General features: G+C 45.0%; 1 protein-coding gene across 1 annotated transcript in view; it reads left to right on the top strand.

Annotated features, from left to right (window-relative positions):
* Tbc1d9 (TBC1 domain family member 9) overlaps nucleotides 1–18049 on the top strand; it is a 102649-nt gene that overhangs the window by 63015 nt on the left and 21585 nt on the right. Inside the window, exons 4-10 of the mRNA XM_034522473.2 lie at nucleotides 1845–2073; nucleotides 2485–2746; nucleotides 4876–5083; nucleotides 8321–8527; nucleotides 10138–10308; nucleotides 11624–11774; nucleotides 16366–16580. Of these exons, the coding sequence (XP_034378364.1) occupies nucleotides 1845–2073; nucleotides 2485–2746; nucleotides 4876–5083; nucleotides 8321–8527; nucleotides 10138–10308; nucleotides 11624–11774; nucleotides 16366–16580 (1443 nt within the window). The remainder of the gene's footprint in view (nucleotides 1–1844; nucleotides 2074–2484; nucleotides 2747–4875; nucleotides 5084–8320; nucleotides 8528–10137; nucleotides 10309–11623; nucleotides 11775–16365; nucleotides 16581–18049) is intronic.

Here is an 18049-nt window from a genome sequence, read left to right on the forward strand (position 1 = left end):
ATCTGTGAGTAGGGTGCATGTGTATGGATGTATACATGTGTGAAGATCAGAGGGTAATGTTGGCTATGTTCCTCAATTGTTCATGAGGGACAGGGACACACACACACACACACACACACACACACACACACACACACACACGTGGGCAGGGTACCTGTGTAGGGATGTATATGTGTGTGGAGGCAGAGGGTAATGTTGGCTATGCTCCCCAGTTGTTCTCCGCCTTATTCTTTGAAACAACGTCTTTCACAGCAGTCTGTGGGTCTGTGATTTCACTGGACAGGCTGACCCTAAAGCACCAGGGATCTTCCTGTCTCCACATCATTGCAGAGCAAGCATTACAGGAATGGGCCTCCACAGCTGGTTTCCATGTAGGTTCTGGGCAATCAAATTCAGGTCCTTGTAGGTCCTCATGTTTGCTCAGTAGTCACTTTACTAACTGACACACATAGCTATACAGCCCCACCACCACCAAATTTGTCTTAAGAAGATGTTTGAGGAGACTATTCAGGCTGTGTTGAAAGAATAAGAACCAAAGAATAGCTAGCCAAAAGGCCAGGAGTTGTAGATACAATGATCCTGTTAAGTTTTTATCCTAAGGATGCCGAAGGACTCAGTCCTGCCTAGGAAAATCCCAGAGTTTTCCCAAGTTCACACAGGTATAAGTGACACCCTGGGACCTGAATCCACAGCTGGGGCTTGAACTCAGGTAATCAGATTTGGCAGCAAGTACTTTTAGACACAGAGCCATCCCTGCAGCCCAACAGAGCTTCTTCTCTACAGACATGCACAAAGACAGTCTCTAGGAAATTGCAGAGAATCTGGCTAACAACAAAATGGTTTCTCAGGCTAGCAGAATGATTCAATAACAGATTTAGATTAGACCAGTGTCTTAGGGCTTTATTGCTCTGAAGAGACACCATGACCAAGGCAACTCATATATTGGGATAGCATTTAATTGGGGCTGGCTTACAGGTTCAGAGGTTCAGTCCATTATCATCAAGATGGGAGCATGGCAGCGTCCAGGCAGGCATGGTGCAGGAGGAGCTAAGAGTTCTACATCTTAACAGGAAAGCAGCTAGAAGCAGACTATCCTCAGGCAGCTAGGAGGAGGGTCTCAAAGCCCACCCCACAGTGAGACACTTGTTCCAATAAGGCCACACCTCCTAATAGTGCCACTCCTTGGGTCAAACATATTCAAACCACAACTTACACTGCAAATATTTTATCTCCTGGGCAGCTGTCAAAGAATCTCGAGTCTAATTAGGTTCCATTCTCACGTTCACTTGTCTTCAGCTCATATGACTTACTCTTCAGGTACTGGATCTCAAGACAGATGTCCATTAGTGACTTAAATTCTGCCTTGCCCCCCTTGGCCTTCTATGGTGAATTGGTTTTTTGTTTTGTTTTGTTTTGGGTTTTTTGGTTGTTTTTTGTTTTGTTTTTGAAAAAGCTAGAAGTTGGCTCTGTCTTGATGTGCTTGCTAAAAACTAAGCGGCAAGCTGCTTATATTTCCTTATTTTAAAATAAAACAGCTTTATTTCTAGTAAACATAAGAAATTAACCAATAACCAATGGGCATGTAATAAAATACTTTGACAGTCTTTTAGTACACAAATGTTACTGGTTAATTGGCTAGGCATGGAGGCACCTGGGAGGCTGACACAGGAGGAGCACAACTGAATTCCAGTCCAACCTGAAACTATGGAGAAGCCTAGAATCCGATGGGTTGGTTACCTTTGAAGAGAATTAATCATTAAAACAAATCTGGTCTCAGGACATGTTTCATTCCAACATGCTCAGCTGTAGGCATTACTCCGTCTGTTTGCTTTGTCCCCAATCAGGGCATCATTGCAGAATATAACAAAATCAACGACGTGAAGGAAGATGAGGATACAGAGAAGTTTAAAGAGGCCATCGTGAAGTTCCATAGGCTGTTTGGGATGCCTGAAGAAGAGAAACTTGTCAACTATTACTCATGTAGCTACTGGAAGGGCAAGGTCCCCCGGCAGGGCTGGATGTACCTAAGCATCAACCACCTATGTTTCTCCTCCTTCCTGATGGGGAGGGAAGGTGAGTGGTCTATCTCTTCAGTGGGAGCCTTTGGAAAGTCCACTGAAGCTTTCCCTGATCTCATAAACCAAATCAGAATATCAAAAACACGTATGTAGAGGTGAGTCAAGACTGCTTCCTGACTCCTTAATTAGTAAATTCAATTGGGTCCAATTTAGCAATTGTAAACAAATTATTCATTGAATACTACAGGCTCACTAAAAGTTATCATTGTTTCAGTAGATATGATTTCAAGTCTAATAATTCTGATCCCAGAGTTCGTGTAATACAAGTTATAACTAATGAATGAGACAATGAAAACAGGTCAGGAGCTCAAAAGAGTTGGGCAGGTCAAGGGACAGGGCTGTGAGCTTATTGTATCTGGAAAGACACTGAATTAAGTACTAACTTGCCCTTGTCGCCCATGCTCAGCCAAGCTGGTGATCCGATGGGTGGACATCACTCAGCTGGAGAAGAACGCCACGCTACTTCTGCCAGATGTGATCAAAGTGAGCACACGGTCCAGTGAGCACTTCTTCTCCGTGTTCCTCAACATCAATGAGACGTTCAAGCTGATGGAACAGCTTGCCAACATAGCCATGAGGCAGCTCTTGGACAATGAAGGATTTGAACAAGACCGGTCCCTGCCAAAACTCAAGAAGAAATCTCCCAAAAAAGTGTCTGCTCTGAAACGGTGGGTGAGAGAACTTTCAGAACTCAGGAACTGAAAACCTTTTAATTCACTTGGACACTGAGTTCTGACCAGCTTCCAGCTCATGAGCACTTGCCTGAGTGTAGATATGACAGAGAAAAGCTGCCTGAGGCATACCAGGCCGGTGAGAGAGATAGGCATGACTGCTTCCTCCACCTTGTGGTGGGGTCTCTGCTAGTCCTAAGGACAGAGTGCAGTGGGCTCACACTGACCTCAGGTGACTTCAATGGAGCTGCTCAGAGCTGGGGTCATGGGTTATAGAAGGTACCCATTTGGGGCAGAAGAATACATGGAGGAAGCCCAAGGGAGAAGCAGAAAGAGCAGCAGGTCAGCGGCCAGGGCATGGAGTGAGGAGATGCAGAGAGGGGTGGTATGGACGGTATGTGGATAGAGCCAGGATGGGGCGAGAGAAAGCCAAAGCCTCTTGATGTTGACCACTGACACAGAATTACCTTTCCCTGAGATGGGAAATGAGTCAAGGAAGAGTGTCTCCAGAGCGTATGAGTTTTGATTATGTTGAGTGGACTTGCCTACAGGACATCAGGATGCAGGTTCTTCCTCTAAGGTACATAAAGGTGAAAAGTGTTGATATGCAAGTAGGAAAAGGAGTCTGAAAAGAAGAGCTCATGTTTAGAATGTCTTTGGGGGTTTCTTTTGGGTTTTGACATCCTAGTTAACAACAGATTTATTCATTACAAAGGAACTATATACCTAGTAAAAGTCAAAAGCAATTAACAGAGGAGACATCGAAGGCAATTGACAAAGAAGGGATGCTTTTGTTTTAAGTATGGAAAATATTCGATGTTCTGTGGCTTTTTCTACAGAGACAGGGACAGATGTCTATTTATCCCAGGTTTGGCACTAATGACAAACCAAAGAAATGACTCTCCCAAATCTAGCTTAGTCAAGTAGTGAGTTTATTGGGGTTACTCACAAGAGCTTGAGTTTGTCACTGGGAAACCCACCCCAGAATAAGCATCACCTCCTGAGACTGCACCCCTGGGGGATTCTTGCATAGCCTGCAATGTGGCCCAACAGCTCAGCCTGATGGACAGCGCTCTCTCCCGGTGTTGTTACTGTTCCTATAACCCTGGAAGGGGCCTGGTGAATGTTTTGTGTCTTATAAGATTGCTGAGCCTGGAAGTCTTATTTACTTCCTGGGTCCTGTATGTTCTGTTTACTTCCTGAGTCTTAGCAATCTTCCTCCTCTGGATGTTGCAGCTCAGGGGAAAGTGGTTATACAAAAAAAAAAAAAAAAAAAAAAAAGGCTGGATAGAAGGTTCTGACAGGAAAACTTTGTTGGTGAGGGTAGGTACCATAATGAAGAAGCCTAAGGATAAAGCATAAGAAAGCAGTTTCCAAGTGAGGTCTCTGTAGGACGTGAAGTATGCTGTATGCCCATGTGTGCAGCTCCAGAGCTGATGAGACAGACAGCAGAGGCAGGCTGTGGGCTCTCCTTAGTTCACTGTCTGTGGGGAGCCAAGCCAATGGGCAAATGAGACCTTCAGTGGGAAACAGGAGACAGGTGGGATAGAGAGTTCGGAGCAAGAGAAGGGTATCATCAGGAGAAACACTGGAATGTCAGCCGAAGCCTCAGAAGAGATCCAGGACCTTGGTGTCTGGAAGTTCCCTGGTCTCTTCACCTCCTCTGTAGCTCAGAGTGGAGAGTGACACCCAGCAGATTTTTTTTTTTACTGTTCATGCTGTAGTTAGGTCTTTCAGGGCTACACAGAGAAACTCTGTCTTGAGAAAACAAAACAAATCAATCAAACAAACAAAAAAGGTAAATCTCCAAGAATGACTCTGGATAAAAGTCTAATGCCCTCTTTTGGAATCCTTGCATTATTTAGAAAGAGAATGAGCTTCCTTTTTCAGTCCTACTTGGCTCAGATTTTTTTTAAAAAACATTTACAGTTATTAATTGTAAAATGGCTAGATTTTACTGTAGTAAAATTATGTTCTCTGAGGTTGGAGTCCCACCAGTATAGAGCCAAGGATGGGAGAATGGGTCTGGAAAGACAGAGGCAAGGGCTGGGGACCCTCCGTGGCTGTAGTTATAAAGCATCGCTGTGTCTTCCTTGATGACCTGAACAGCAGTTATTGGCTTGTAGTGATCTGGACGCCAGGGCGAAGAGCGAGCGATACCGCGCCCTTTTCCGGCTGCCCAAAGATGAAAAACTAGACGGGCATACCGACTGCACTCTCTGGACTCCGTTTAACAAGATGCACATTTTGGGTCAGATGTTTGTCTCCACAAATTACATCTGCTTTACCAGCAAGGAGGAAAACCTCTGCAGCCTCATAATTCCACTCCGGGAAGTAAGTGTCAAGTGGGAATCCGTATTTTAGGATGTCCACTTATAATACATTTTTGTGTGTAAAACAGGGATTTATTTTTATTTATTGTGCATGTATGCATGTGTGCATGTGTGTGAGAGTGTTGAATGCAAATGAGTGTGCTGGTGTGTATAACATGGCACACAGGTAGTGTGTGTGTGTGTGTGTGTGTGTGTGTGTGTGTGTGTGTGTGTGTTTATGCCTGCCAGTGCATGCACCATGCCCACAGGTGGAGGCCAGTGTCAGTTGGCTTCCTCTGTCGTCTCTGCCTGACTGCTGTAAGCAAGGTCTCTCACTAAACCGGAAGCTCTCCAGTTCAGCCTCACTGGCTGCCAATCAATTCCTGAGATGCACTTGTCTCCGCCCCTGTGCTGAAGTTATAGACAGATGCGGCCACATAAAGACAAGCTTTATGTGGGTTCCTGGCATTCAAACCATGGTCCTTGTGTTTATATATACAAAGTGCTCTCACCCACACCAAGCCACCTGTCCAGGGCTTTTTCTTTAACATGTTTTTGCCATCAGCGAGCACTGGTGGTGCCCGAGTGGTCAGTGCAGGACTTGGAAGACTTGTGAGCTTCGGTCCTTTTCAGTTAAACTAAGGTGGTCAAAGCTTTTGGGCTCTCACCACCATGCCGAGAGCCTCGTGGAATATTCATGTTCCACTCTGCTGATCTTCTCTTTGATTTTAAAGCATTACTTGCATGACCAAACCCTTGCCTTTCCTTATATTTTAAGAGTAATATGTTATTGTCTTAGCAAATTTGCAAAAAATACTGACAGTAAGAAGACAAAATTCCCACTTAACTTCATAATTTGGAGACGAGCACTGCTGAGCCTGTCAGATGGGCTTTTCAGCTTTTCTAGTGCATTATCATATGTATACGTCACATAATTTAGACAGAAACATAAGAAGCTAGCTTTATTTCCTCTTGCAGTAGGTATGCCTTAAGTTATTTTTCGAATCATTAAATAGCCTTCAACGTGATTTTTAATGACTACATACTATCCCATTACGTGTATGTACAGAATGCATTCCTCTGTTTATCCATGGCTGTAGCTTTTCATTGCTGCTGAATTTCCCCAGTCACATGTATGATTTCCTCAAGTTATAGATTACCAGTTCCCTGAAGCTGAATTGGGTGATCAAAAAGAACACAAAATATTAAACAACTAACAGATTCTCTTCACTTTATCATAGGTATACCTGAGCCAGTGTAATTTATTGGGGGTGACTTTGAGAAGATCATATGTTTGCACTTAATGATAAATAGGCTTCGTAATTTTTCCTTTCAAATTCACCTTGGTTGAATTAGTGAATTTTCAAATTCACTTAGTTCTAAGCATAATTTGTTTTAAAACGTGTATGTGCGTGCGTGAGTGTGTGTGTGTGTGCGCGTGCGCGTGCGTGCGTGCGTGCGTGCGTGCGTGTGTGTGTGTGTGTGTGTCTGTGTGTGTGCGTGTGTGTGTCTGTGTCTGTGTCTGTGTCTGTGTGTGTGTGTGTGTGTGTGTCTGTGTGTGTGTGTGTGTGTGTCTGTGTCTGTGTGTGTGTGTGTGTGTGTGTGTGTGTCTGTGTGTGTGTGTGTGTGTGTGTGTGTGTCTGTGTCTGTGTCCGTGTCTGTAGTGTGGCTACGAATGCCACAGCATGAATGTCCATCCAGGTCAGAGGATAATGCTGAGGAGGTGATTCTCTCCTTCTAACTTCACATTGGTTCCATGGTGGAACTCGGGTCTCCAGGCTTGGATGGCGAGCTCTTGACTTACTTCTGAGGCATCTTGCTGGCCCCTTAGCATGATTTCCTTTACCAGATTCTGCCCGATTGTGGCACAGCAGTTATTACCTGGAACAGCAAGGGATCAAGAACCAACACATTTATGCCAGTGTGTGTTGTGTGTTGTGTGTGGTGTGCGGTGTGCGGTGTGTGGTGTGTGGTGTGTGTTGTGTGTTGTGTGGTGTGTGGTGTGTGGTGTGCGGTGTGCGGTGTGCGGTGTGCGGTGTGCGGTGTGCGGTGTGCGGTGTGCATGTGGTGTGCAGTGGTCAGAACGCAGAATGAAGAGGAGAGGAGACTTTAGATAGAAAGTTGAAGCTATGGTGGACACACCACTTAATGTTTGCCTTGAGATTTGTTTGGTTTTTTTTTTTTAATGTGCTAAAGAAATACTTTTGCTACATTAATATTTGTTTGGGGTTGATGAAAATCCTGTTAAAAACCATTGTTATTGAGCTTGGCAGATAGCTGTCTGTAAAGCACTTTATTTGCAAGCATGAGTTTGGACCCTCAGGACCTATCTTTAAGTTCAGGCATGGCAGTATGCTCCTGTTTGGGAGGCAAAGGCTGCAGGGTTCCTGGCACTCCCTGGCCAGCCAACCTAGACAAGTTGGTGAACTCCCAGTTCAGTGAGCAACCCTGCCTCAAAAAGTAAAGTAGAAAATGACAGAAGGAGACATTCCTCGGAATCCACTTCTGACCATCTCCATGCCTGTGTTCACACGTGCACACATGCCCACATGCACACACAAAAAACACATTCACAAATACAGTGTGCACACATGCATGCATGCACACATGCGCTCACGCAAACACACACACACAGAGAAAGAGAGAGAGAGAGAGAGAGAGAGAGAGAGAGAGAGAGAGAGAGAGAGAGACTGTAGTTCTACTCAGGAACAAGTCCTTGAAAACATTAGCTGCCAAGCCCTGGCGTCTATGTGATGTATCCAATGGACTGGTGGCGTTTTGAAAGCCATCATAGCCTTTACTTAATAAAAGGAGCCAGCATTGGAATTACTGTATTACTGATGATACAGCAGCTAGGAGATCTGTCTCCTTTGACTCCATGAAATTTTAATGAAAAACGGGATTTCCTTTTCAATTCTCAGTCTTGGCCCCGTTGGCGTCCTGGGCCAGTAATTGCTGCAGACCTGTGCCCAGCAAGATGTCTGGCAGCATCAGACGAGGCAGCTGTCACTTCTCCACCAGTGACAAACAAATATGCCTCTGGCTGCTGGAAAATGTCCCCTAGTTTGGAAAAACTCAGATCATTCTGTTTTCTGTTAGAGACTCTAGTTTGATTTGTGTTTTCTTGTTGGAAGGATCTCCATTTATCTGAGACATGGATGTGTTCCTCAGAGAACAGGGATTTGAGCTCCTTGCTCCTTCAGCAGGGGCTGCCTTCCCAGTCCTTCCCACTCAGTACCCCTGCTTCCTGTTTCCCCAGGTAACCATCGTGGAGAAGGCCGACAGCTGCAGTGTGCTCCCCAGCCCCCTGTCCATCAGTACCAGGAACAGGATGACCTTCCTGTTTGCCAACTTGAAGGACAGAGACTTTCTGGTGCAAAGGATCTCAGATTTCTTGCAGCAAACGACTTCGAGAATCTACTCAGACAAAGAGTTCTCAGGAAGCTGCAACAGCTCAGATGATGAGGTTGGTGGGAGACACCTGAGCGTAACAGGGCTACTCCTATGCTCACTTGAGCATGGTAGTGTCACTCCTATGCTCACCTGTGCATGGTGGTGTCACTCCTATGCTCACCTGAGCATGGTGGTGTCACTCCTGGTGTGTGTACCTCTTGGTTCAACTTGTTTGACTCTCAAATTTAACAGCTGTATGAAGCCCCCTGCCCCAGTGCCTCGTGAAATATCTCAGGAGGTTCAACTTCAGTTATGAGGAATTGGTATTTGATGGTAGCTCTAAAGCAGCAGGTCTCAACCCTGCTAATGCTATGACCCTTTAAGGAAGTTCCTCAGGTTTTGGTGACTCCCTAATTATAAAATTATTTTTCTTTTTCTTTTTTATTAATCATTTCCTTCCTCTACATCTTAAAGATATCCCACTTCCCAGTCCATAAAATTATTTCATTATTACTTCATACTGTAATTTTGCTACTGTTACGAAGCATTGTGTAAATACGTGTTTTCCGATGGTCTTAGGAAACTCCCGTGAAAGGGTCATTTGACCTCCAAAAAGGTCGCCACCCAGAACCTCACATAAACTAGGCCGGTAATCTGCTACAGAGCTATAACCCCAGCCTTCACTGAGTTCTCCAGGCTGACCTTGAACTCACGCTGTAGCCCACAAGGGCTTGTAATCCTTTAGCCTCCGGTTTATACCACCAGGCCCAGTTTAAACCTCGTTAAGTTGGAGATATCATTACGTGTCTTGTTCTGATTACATGAAAAGTGACTCTTTCCTATTTAGTGACATCAATGGGAAGGGTATGGAAATCAGAATGGTATGGAATTACGGTGATTCTTCTGTGATGGAATGCCTATCAGACCACCATCCAGAGACCCCGAAAACCTGAGAATATAGGCATCTAGCTGTGGTGGTGGAGGAAGTTTCAGTTAGCTAAAGATGGCAAGGTTACAGGGACCAATCCTGTCCCTGCTGCCTCGTCACATCTGCCGCATTTTTGAGATGCCAGAAACTAGACAGGAGGGAAAACAGTCTGTTTTCAAAGCTTTTGCTTCTGCTGTGTCATGCTTCTTCACATGGAGGCAAATCAGTGAAGTGGATAACCAAACACTTTTAATGAGATAATACAAGGGGGGGAAATGTTTTTATTGTCTTAAGTTTACTTGACAATAGTACTCTGATTTCTCTGCAGATAATAGGAATCTTTGAACAGTTTTTTTCTCATTTTTTTTCCTTTTTTGGGGGGAGGGAGGGGCAGTCTGGAACTTGGCTGTGTAGCTGAAAATGGCTCCAGTCCTGAGTGCTGGGATTATAGTCATAGGTCACCTTACCCCATTTGTGTGCTGCTGGGGACCAAGCCCAGGGCCTTGTGTGTAGTAAGCAAACACTCTCCCAGCTCTGCTACACGCCTGGCCCTGGGAAGGCCACTTGGAGCATTGGAAGGCTGCAGTTCATGACTTTGCCACAGCGTAACTTCTGAAAGATGTTGGCTTGCTGGCATTTCCGCTTCTTCACATAGTAACGAGGAAAACATAACCTAGCTGTTAATGTTGTACAGAAGACACAGTGAAGTAAGTTGTGCTGCCAGGCCCATCACATGTGTTCCTCTCTGTTGACAGGTGTATTCTCGGCCCAGCAGCCTTGTTTCCTCCAGTCCTCAGAGAAGCACAAGCTCAGATGCTGATGGAGAACGCCCCTTTAACCTCAACGGCAACAGCGTCCCCACAGCCACACAGACCCTCATGACCATGTACCGGCGGCGATCTCCTGAAGAATTCAACCCAAAATTGGTAGGGACATCTTCCTATCCCCTAAAACTTGCTGGATTAGAAAAAAATAAAACAAAAAATTTTAAGATTTTAGATATTTTTGTGCATGAGTGTGTGCGTGAGTGTATGTGTGTGCGTGAGTGTGTGTGTGTGTGTGTGTGTGTGTGTGTGTGTGTGTGTGTGTGTGTGCACATGTAGATGGAGGCCAGAGGGAGCTCAGATCCCTTGAAGGTGGAGCTACAGGCTGTTGGTTCCTTGCCAGCTGGTCCAGGAGAGAGATCCTGGTCAGCCAGGTCTCTCCAGGGCTGAGCCAGATGGTGAGTGTTGATGGCCCAAAAGAAACACACTGGGCCAGGAGACTTGTAGAAGCAGGAACTCAACTTTAATGTATCAGCCTCTCGATTATATAAACTCAGAGCATAAGGAGGAGGAGTTTTGGTGGGGTGAGATGACATAGGGGGTGGGGAAGGGTAACAGAGGGTATGTGGTGACTGACAGGGCCAATGGCAAAGCTCTACATTAGCAACAGCTGAGCAGAGGCAGGGCCAAACAGGTCCTGTTGAGTCACCCGGGTATGGAAATGACTGAAACAGGTCTCAAACTGGAACCAGGCTTAGGCTCTCTCACAAGGCTGCAGAAACTCAGGTTTGTCCACAAGGCCCAAAGCAGGGCAGAAATGGGGCCCAACAACAGGCGATTTCAAGATTCCTGGCTTGTTCTTGGAGATCCTGGAATCTGAATTCTTAGTGTATACTCTTGACCACTGAGCTATCTCTCCTGTACCCATGTAGATATTTTTAATGTAATTAAACTAATTAATATCAATAGAAATGGCCTTAAATGTTTGTAAAGGTACCTCTAATATATTTTTTCATAAACAAGTGAAACGATTTTTATCTAAGTGTGTCATTAGCTTGCGGAGTAGCTTATGGAAGCCTTGAGTCACAGTACCTGTGTGACTACTTTTCTTTTTCTTTGGTCTTATTTTTTTTACAACTGTGTAGACCAAACAACAAATAATAAAGTGCTTTCTCGGACAACATTTAAAACATTCACAGGGGGTGAACACATAAAACCACAAGTATGATCAACATTCTACTGGTTAATGGTTAATCTACCATCAAGTAGATACTGAGCAGGAGACTCTGATAGAACAGGCTATGACTGGATAAAATTAGGAAAGAACTCTAAACATCCAGAGTTGTACATTCTCAGGAGTTCTGCTCAGAGTCAACTGTCCATTCAACAGGGATCACAGCTGATCTTTCATTCTGGTCCTCAGGACCTCCTATCAGAGCCTTCTGGGGATCGGTCATGCTCCACCTATGTCTTTCAGGCCAAAGAGTTTTTGAAAGAACAAGCCTGGAAGATTCACTTCGCTGAGTATGGGCAGGGGATCTGCATGTACCGCACAGAGAAGACCCGGGAGCTGGTGCTGAAGGGTATCCCCGAGAGCATGCGCGGAGAGCTCTGGCTGCTGCTTTCAGGTAGGGAGAGAGCAAAGGGCAGTGCTCCAGACTCGGAAGTAGAAGTATAATACTTCATGAGTAGAAGTGCGTTTCCTCCTGGCAATGCTGACTTCACTGAGAATACTTCAGTGGAGCCAGTTATGTTTCCTGTGGAGATGTGAATGTACATCTCTCTTCTCACCCCAGCTAGGGCACCAGTGGCTGACCAGAATTCACTGAAGTCTAGTTAATGAGCCAGTGAACTCAAGCAGGCTTATTTTTCCAAGCATGGGTGAGAGGGTACTTACTGGAGCATGGACCACTTACGGGCATCTAAACCACTGAAGAAAGGTCTCCCAGTGAGGAATGACTGCCGTTTACATAACTCTCTGTCCTCAGGGTTTGCTTTCCAAGACTCCCTCCGCCCCTCCTCTCAGCCAGTGCCTGCAAACGCAGCAGTATTCAATCCTGTATATACTATTGATTTTCCTACACACACACACACACACACACACACACACACACACACACACCACAAACATTTATAATAGAAGCTAACTTAGTAGTTAGGCAAAGTGAGATATTAATAAACTGATAAAAAATAAAGCCATTATAACAATAAACCACAATAAAAGTCATCTAAAATGGTGAACTAACTTCTGTGATTTTTCCACTTGAGTTTTTAAAAAATATTTTAGTCGTTTCAGAGAAGCCACTACTATTTTCTGCCAGCTAAAAACATCTAGTGCAACCCCTGGAGTCTTTGTACCCCAATCATCATAGTATACCTTTGGCTATCACCAGTCCTCACTTTGATCATAAATCATTGCTTTAGCTGGATGAAGACAGGAAATGTTACCAGTCTAACTCAGTCCATGGGAATATTTTTTATTTGAACCTAGAGATGGCCCCATCCAAGTACCATTATTATATCTTTTTACTTAAAAACAAATAATATTGAAACTTAAAAATAAGTCACTGGGCTTACAGGAAAGCCTTGACACTTGTTGACCTTTCTAAAAGCAGACATAAATGGTAAAATTGCCTACTATGGGGCTTGTCTGAGAAATAAGAAGATAAAATCATAAAAGTAAACATTAAAGATAAAAATGGTTTATCTATTTTGTATAAAGTTAGTTCATTTGATTTTTTTCCCTCTATTTCATTGTGTAGACCAGACCCAGGTTAAACGTGAGCAGGGCATGGGTGTGGATATTTGTAATCTTAAAACTGGGGAAGCTGAGGCAGGACACTTTCTACAAGTTTGAGGCCAGCCTGGGCTACTTAGTGAGTCCAACCCCAACCTTGGCTGCTCAAATTTGAGCCTGATGCTCTCTAACTACACCAAAGAAGACTGTTACTGTAGAGAGTTCCCTTTCTGCTTTCTCTTACTCTTCCCTGTGTTTCATAAACTGGTCACCTTGACAACCAGATCCATTACAGGAAAAGTTTCTTTCTCTCCTTCTTCAGTTTACAACTTATTTATAGCCACATTTTTAGATTTGAATAAATTCATCAGGAAGCCAGGACACAGCAGCAGCACCCAGCCCACTGACATAGACAGACATGGGCAGAGGGTTCTATTCTACTCAGTGTTTTGTTTTACAGAGGGGGGGCTGTATGTGACCAAAGGGTCTGCACACTACCCCTTGTTGGGTGTATGCCCACATACCCATGGGTGCGTTGATGTGGGAACCAGCCTGCCCATAAAGGTGCTCCAGCATCTGGTTGAGTCTGGTTGGGAAGCCCATGTTGAGATCTATCTGCTTTGTATGACCTAAAGGCTGCTGCAGATCTGGACTCTGGACCTAGTGAGAGTAGGTCTGTCTGTCCCTATGGAGAGCACAGCAGACAATGTCAGTCTGCCTGTGATTCAGGCAAGAGGACTGGGCCAACCATTGGTTGGCTGACACTGTTTTGTAAAGTGAAATGTAAATATTTACTGTGTCATTCTGCACATATTTTACTGTTTATTTTCTTTTATCTTATTTTATTGGTTTTTGAGACAGGGTTTTTCTGTGTAGCCCTGGTTGTCCTGGAGCTTAATCTGTAGACCAGGCTGGCTTTGAACTCAAAGAATTCCATCCGCCTCTGCCTCCTGCGTGCTGAGTTTAAAGGTGTGTGCCATCACTGCCTGGCTACTGTTCATTTTAAATTAAACCTCTTTTGAGCTATGACTCAAGATTTACAGAAGTGTGCACAACATAGTGAGCCAGAATATTCACAAAGCATGTCATGGTTGGCATGGCTAGTTTTAAACAATTATCACCTTTCACAAACAAGTGCTCCATGCCATTGGTCAGTTATTCTACATTTCCCATCACGACTCCTCCCAGCTATGGGCACCTGGTGACCTACTTCCTGTCACTGTAGATTGTCTGGACATAGTGTGTGGATGAAAACAGTCTTCAGTATTTCATGACTGACTTCTACATAGGATAACATTTGCTGGTTTCAAGTGTGCTGCACCCTGAATCCACACTGCACTCCTGTATAGAGCCCAGAGCTGTACTTCATGCATTTTTCCCTTGATGGACAGTTTAAGCTTGTCTGCCCTAGGTATTATTATTATTATTATTATTATTATTATTATTATTATTATTATTATTTTGGTTTTTGAGACAGGGTTTCTCTGTGTAGAACTCACTCTGTAGACCAGGCTGGCCTCGAACTCAGAAATCCACCTGCCTCTGCCTCCCAAGTGATGGGATCAAAGGTGTGCGCCACCACCGCTCTGCTTTGCCCTAAGTATTATTGCCTGGACTGTTGACTTGTGACTTTTGGACACTTCTGTGTACACGGGAGTAGGATTCCTGGCCCTTCTAATGACCCCACGCTTTACCTTCTGAGCAACCCCTGGGAGGATTCCTGGCCAGGCAGCTGCATCTTTTCCCATCCCCACTGGTGAGCGGACGTCCAGTTTCTCCACGTCGCTGCTGGCACTTACTGCCTTCTACTCTCACTGTCCTTGTGGGTGTGAAGTGCTTTCTAAGTTGAGGAGATTGTTTTTGTTGGTCTGGCTTGGTTATTTGTTTTAATCGAGTATAGTATTTTCATTTATTCTTTGATAATTTCATACATGTTTATATTGTACTCTGATCATATCTATCCTTCCTCCCCTCCAGCCTGGGCCTGTCACTACCAGGTTATCGCTAACCCCAACTCTCAGCTTCATGTCTTGTTTTTTCTTCCTTCCTCCCTTCCTCCCTGCCTTCCTATAACTGACTGGACCCAGTTAGTGTTGTCTATAGGTTGGCATGCTATAGCCATACATTGTAGTGTGATCAGCATACCAGAGACCACACCCCTGAAGAAAACTGACTCCTCCTTCTCCAGCTGCTGTCTTATTTGTCCTGTACGAGAGCAGCAAGTGCTCTTAACCGCTGAGCCGTCTGCCAGCCCCTGTTTTTTTTATTCTTTTATTTATTATTGGTATGTGTATATGGTGTGTGTCCACAGTGCACGTGTGGTGGTCAGAGAGCAATACATTTATTGCTGATTCTCTCTTTCCACTCTGAGCTCTAGGCATCAAACTCAGGGGGCCAGGCTTGCAGGCAAGAGCTTTTACAGAGACACCCAGATCCCTTGTATAGATTTGTATTTTGGATAAGCACTCTTCATCGGTTTACTTGTGTTTTCTTCTATCCTGTCGGCTTCCTCTTGTTGCTTGTTCTCTGTTGAGTCAAGCGTTTGAACTTACATGATCTTACCTGTTTCTGCGTTTACTGCCTGTGCCCTGTGGATATGGCTGGTATCATACTCAAAGCCTAACTGCTCTGTAAAAAAAAATGTCCTCCCTGTTCTCCCCTGGTACCGTTTGACTTTATGGCTTATGTTCGAACCCTTGATACATGTTGTATACTGGGGTTGTCTGTGAGGTGAGGCTCCAGGTTTTTTCTTCTGAGTGTGGATATTCACTTTTCCCAGTGGTAATGTAAAGTCATACTGAGATTGAGTTTTACGTATTGACATAGATGGGGGTGGGGTTTCTGTCTCTGAGAACCTTAACATAAATATCTCAAATCAATAACTGTTGGCCCAGCTCTGCAACCCTATCCCTACCACCCAAGGGTGTCCCCATCAGTAGCAGGGACTCAGCATTACTGGGAGGACCCTCACCACTGCCTGCAGCTTTAGCAAGCCCTCGGCTCTCCCGTCACTATCATGTCACTATTGCAGAGGATGTTTAAGACACAGACTAAAAGTTATTTTGAGAGGCAATCCTAGCTCTCAAGCGAGACTTTAACAGATCCTCTGGTAAAAGAAAAGCGAAGAGAACAACCAAGAGTGAGAATTCAGCCTGGCTCTCTCTGTCTAGTGTTCCTCTTATGTCCCTAAGCAGCCCGCAATGCTGTCTGTGTGAGCTTGCAACAGTTTTGCGGACCTTTAGCTCACACCAAGAGGTGGCGTGGGCATGTTGCTGAGAGACTGAGAGAGGGTAGGAGGCCACAGGTAAATTACCAGTCTAGATGTCACTGAAAACACCCTATAAAGGTGATATCTCTCTCTTTTTTTTCCAGTTTCCTTTGGTCGGTGGGAAAGCAGACAGTTTCAGCCAGTCAGTGCTGTCCACAGCTAGAACAGCAGGATTTTAGCTTTTTTGATGTCCTATCTGTTGTGTGCTTCCCAGGAGCCATCAACGAAAAGGCCACACACCCCGGGTACTATGAGGACCTCGTGGAGAAGTCTATGGGAAAGTACAATCTTGCCACCGAGGAGATTGAGAGAGACTTACACCGCTCCCTCCCAGAACACCCCGCTTTCCAGAATGAAATGGGCATTGCGGCTCTGAGGAGAGTCTTGACGGCTTACGCTTTCCGCAATCCCAACATAGGGTATTGCCAGGTAATGGCCAAGAGTTTGTGTTTGGGGAGGGCTCCAAGTATCCTCCAATCTCAACCCAACCTGCAGCCTCTGTTCTTATAGTCCTGAAAAAGGAGAATTCAGTTGAGATTCAGCATCAGAACAACCAGCCAGGAGTTTAATTAGAGCAGCAAGGAAGCCCAGCCAAGCAGCGATGGGCCCAAACCCTGAGACAGCAGGTTTACAACTCTCTTCTCCCAGTTTTCCCCTCTGTTATGCCTCTCTCAGTGTGATTCATTTACAGGAAAGGGGCTGCTTTTCTCAAAACACTGTTCTACACAGAGTTTAGTCTGTTGTAAGTAGACATATAAGAAGCCAGAGTATGATAAAGGTTTACGTATCCCCAACGTTGAAAAGTTGACTTGAGGAAATGGCACCAGGACTCTACGCCTCTTCTCCTGGAGGAGTCTGACCTGGCTAGGCTTCACCACCATCAGCCATTGGCCAATACATGTGTTTGGGGGACTCTGAGCTGAGCCACCCACTGTCCATCACGTTCAGTCTTTGGGGCCTAGTTGGTCAGTCCCCTGCAGAACTAACCTCCTTCCTAACACTTTCTTTGTTTCATTTGCCAGCAGATACTGGACAGGGATGCTTTCTGGCTAATGGGGGTCACTGCAGCGGGGTATCTCAACCTCGGCGCTATCAGCATTGTGGGTTCGAGTGGTGTAGGAAAAACTCAGTGAGGAGATTGATGTTATAAATAAAGGTTTGGGAAATGGATTTGCTCAGGAGACATTAAATCACACCAAAGAGAGCTTAGCTAAGGGGGCTCTGTCGCACACGGGGAGGGTGTATTATTTCTATGGCGAGAGAAGTCTATGTCCCCGATGCTATATGTTCAGCATCTCTGTCACTTATCCACCAGGTAATAGCAGAAACCGCCACTCTGAGAACTAAAATCACCTCTAGATGTTGCAAGGTCTTCAGAGGGGCACCCTCTCCCTGACTGACTCCTGCCCTGAGAAGGGAGCCAAAGGCAACAGTGGCTTTTCTGTGCCAGTCCTTGCTTAGCTGAGTGACTAGGAAGGATCTTCTGCTCGTCACTCCACTGACCTGCCCTTCTATCCTGTGCTGGAGGCTCCAGCTTCTATTGGGATTGTTCTTCTGCTTCTTATTGCCTCTTCTCAAACACATCATGTCACTGAACACACAGCTTTCCCACACTAGGGTTATGTCTCGGCACATGTTAAAGTAAATACTTACTACAGACTAACAATGCCCATGTAAAATTAGTGTCTTATACTAGTACCTCAAGCATAAATATCTCTCTCTCTCTCTCTCTCTCTCTCTCTCTCTCTCTCTCTCTCTCACACACACACACACACACACACACACACACACTCCTGTTTCCCCTGCCACATTAATTTTTTTTCTGATGGCACCTTGTTTAAATATATCCCCAAATTGCTTCATTGACTCCACAGTTCTGTTTTGTTTTTCTCATTGGT

This window comes from Arvicanthis niloticus, chromosome 18, assembly GCF_011762505.2.
Source record: "Arvicanthis niloticus isolate mArvNil1 chromosome 18, mArvNil1.pat.X, whole genome shotgun sequence".
NCBI classification, from domain to species: domain Eukaryota; kingdom Metazoa; phylum Chordata; class Mammalia; order Rodentia; family Muridae; genus Arvicanthis; species Arvicanthis niloticus.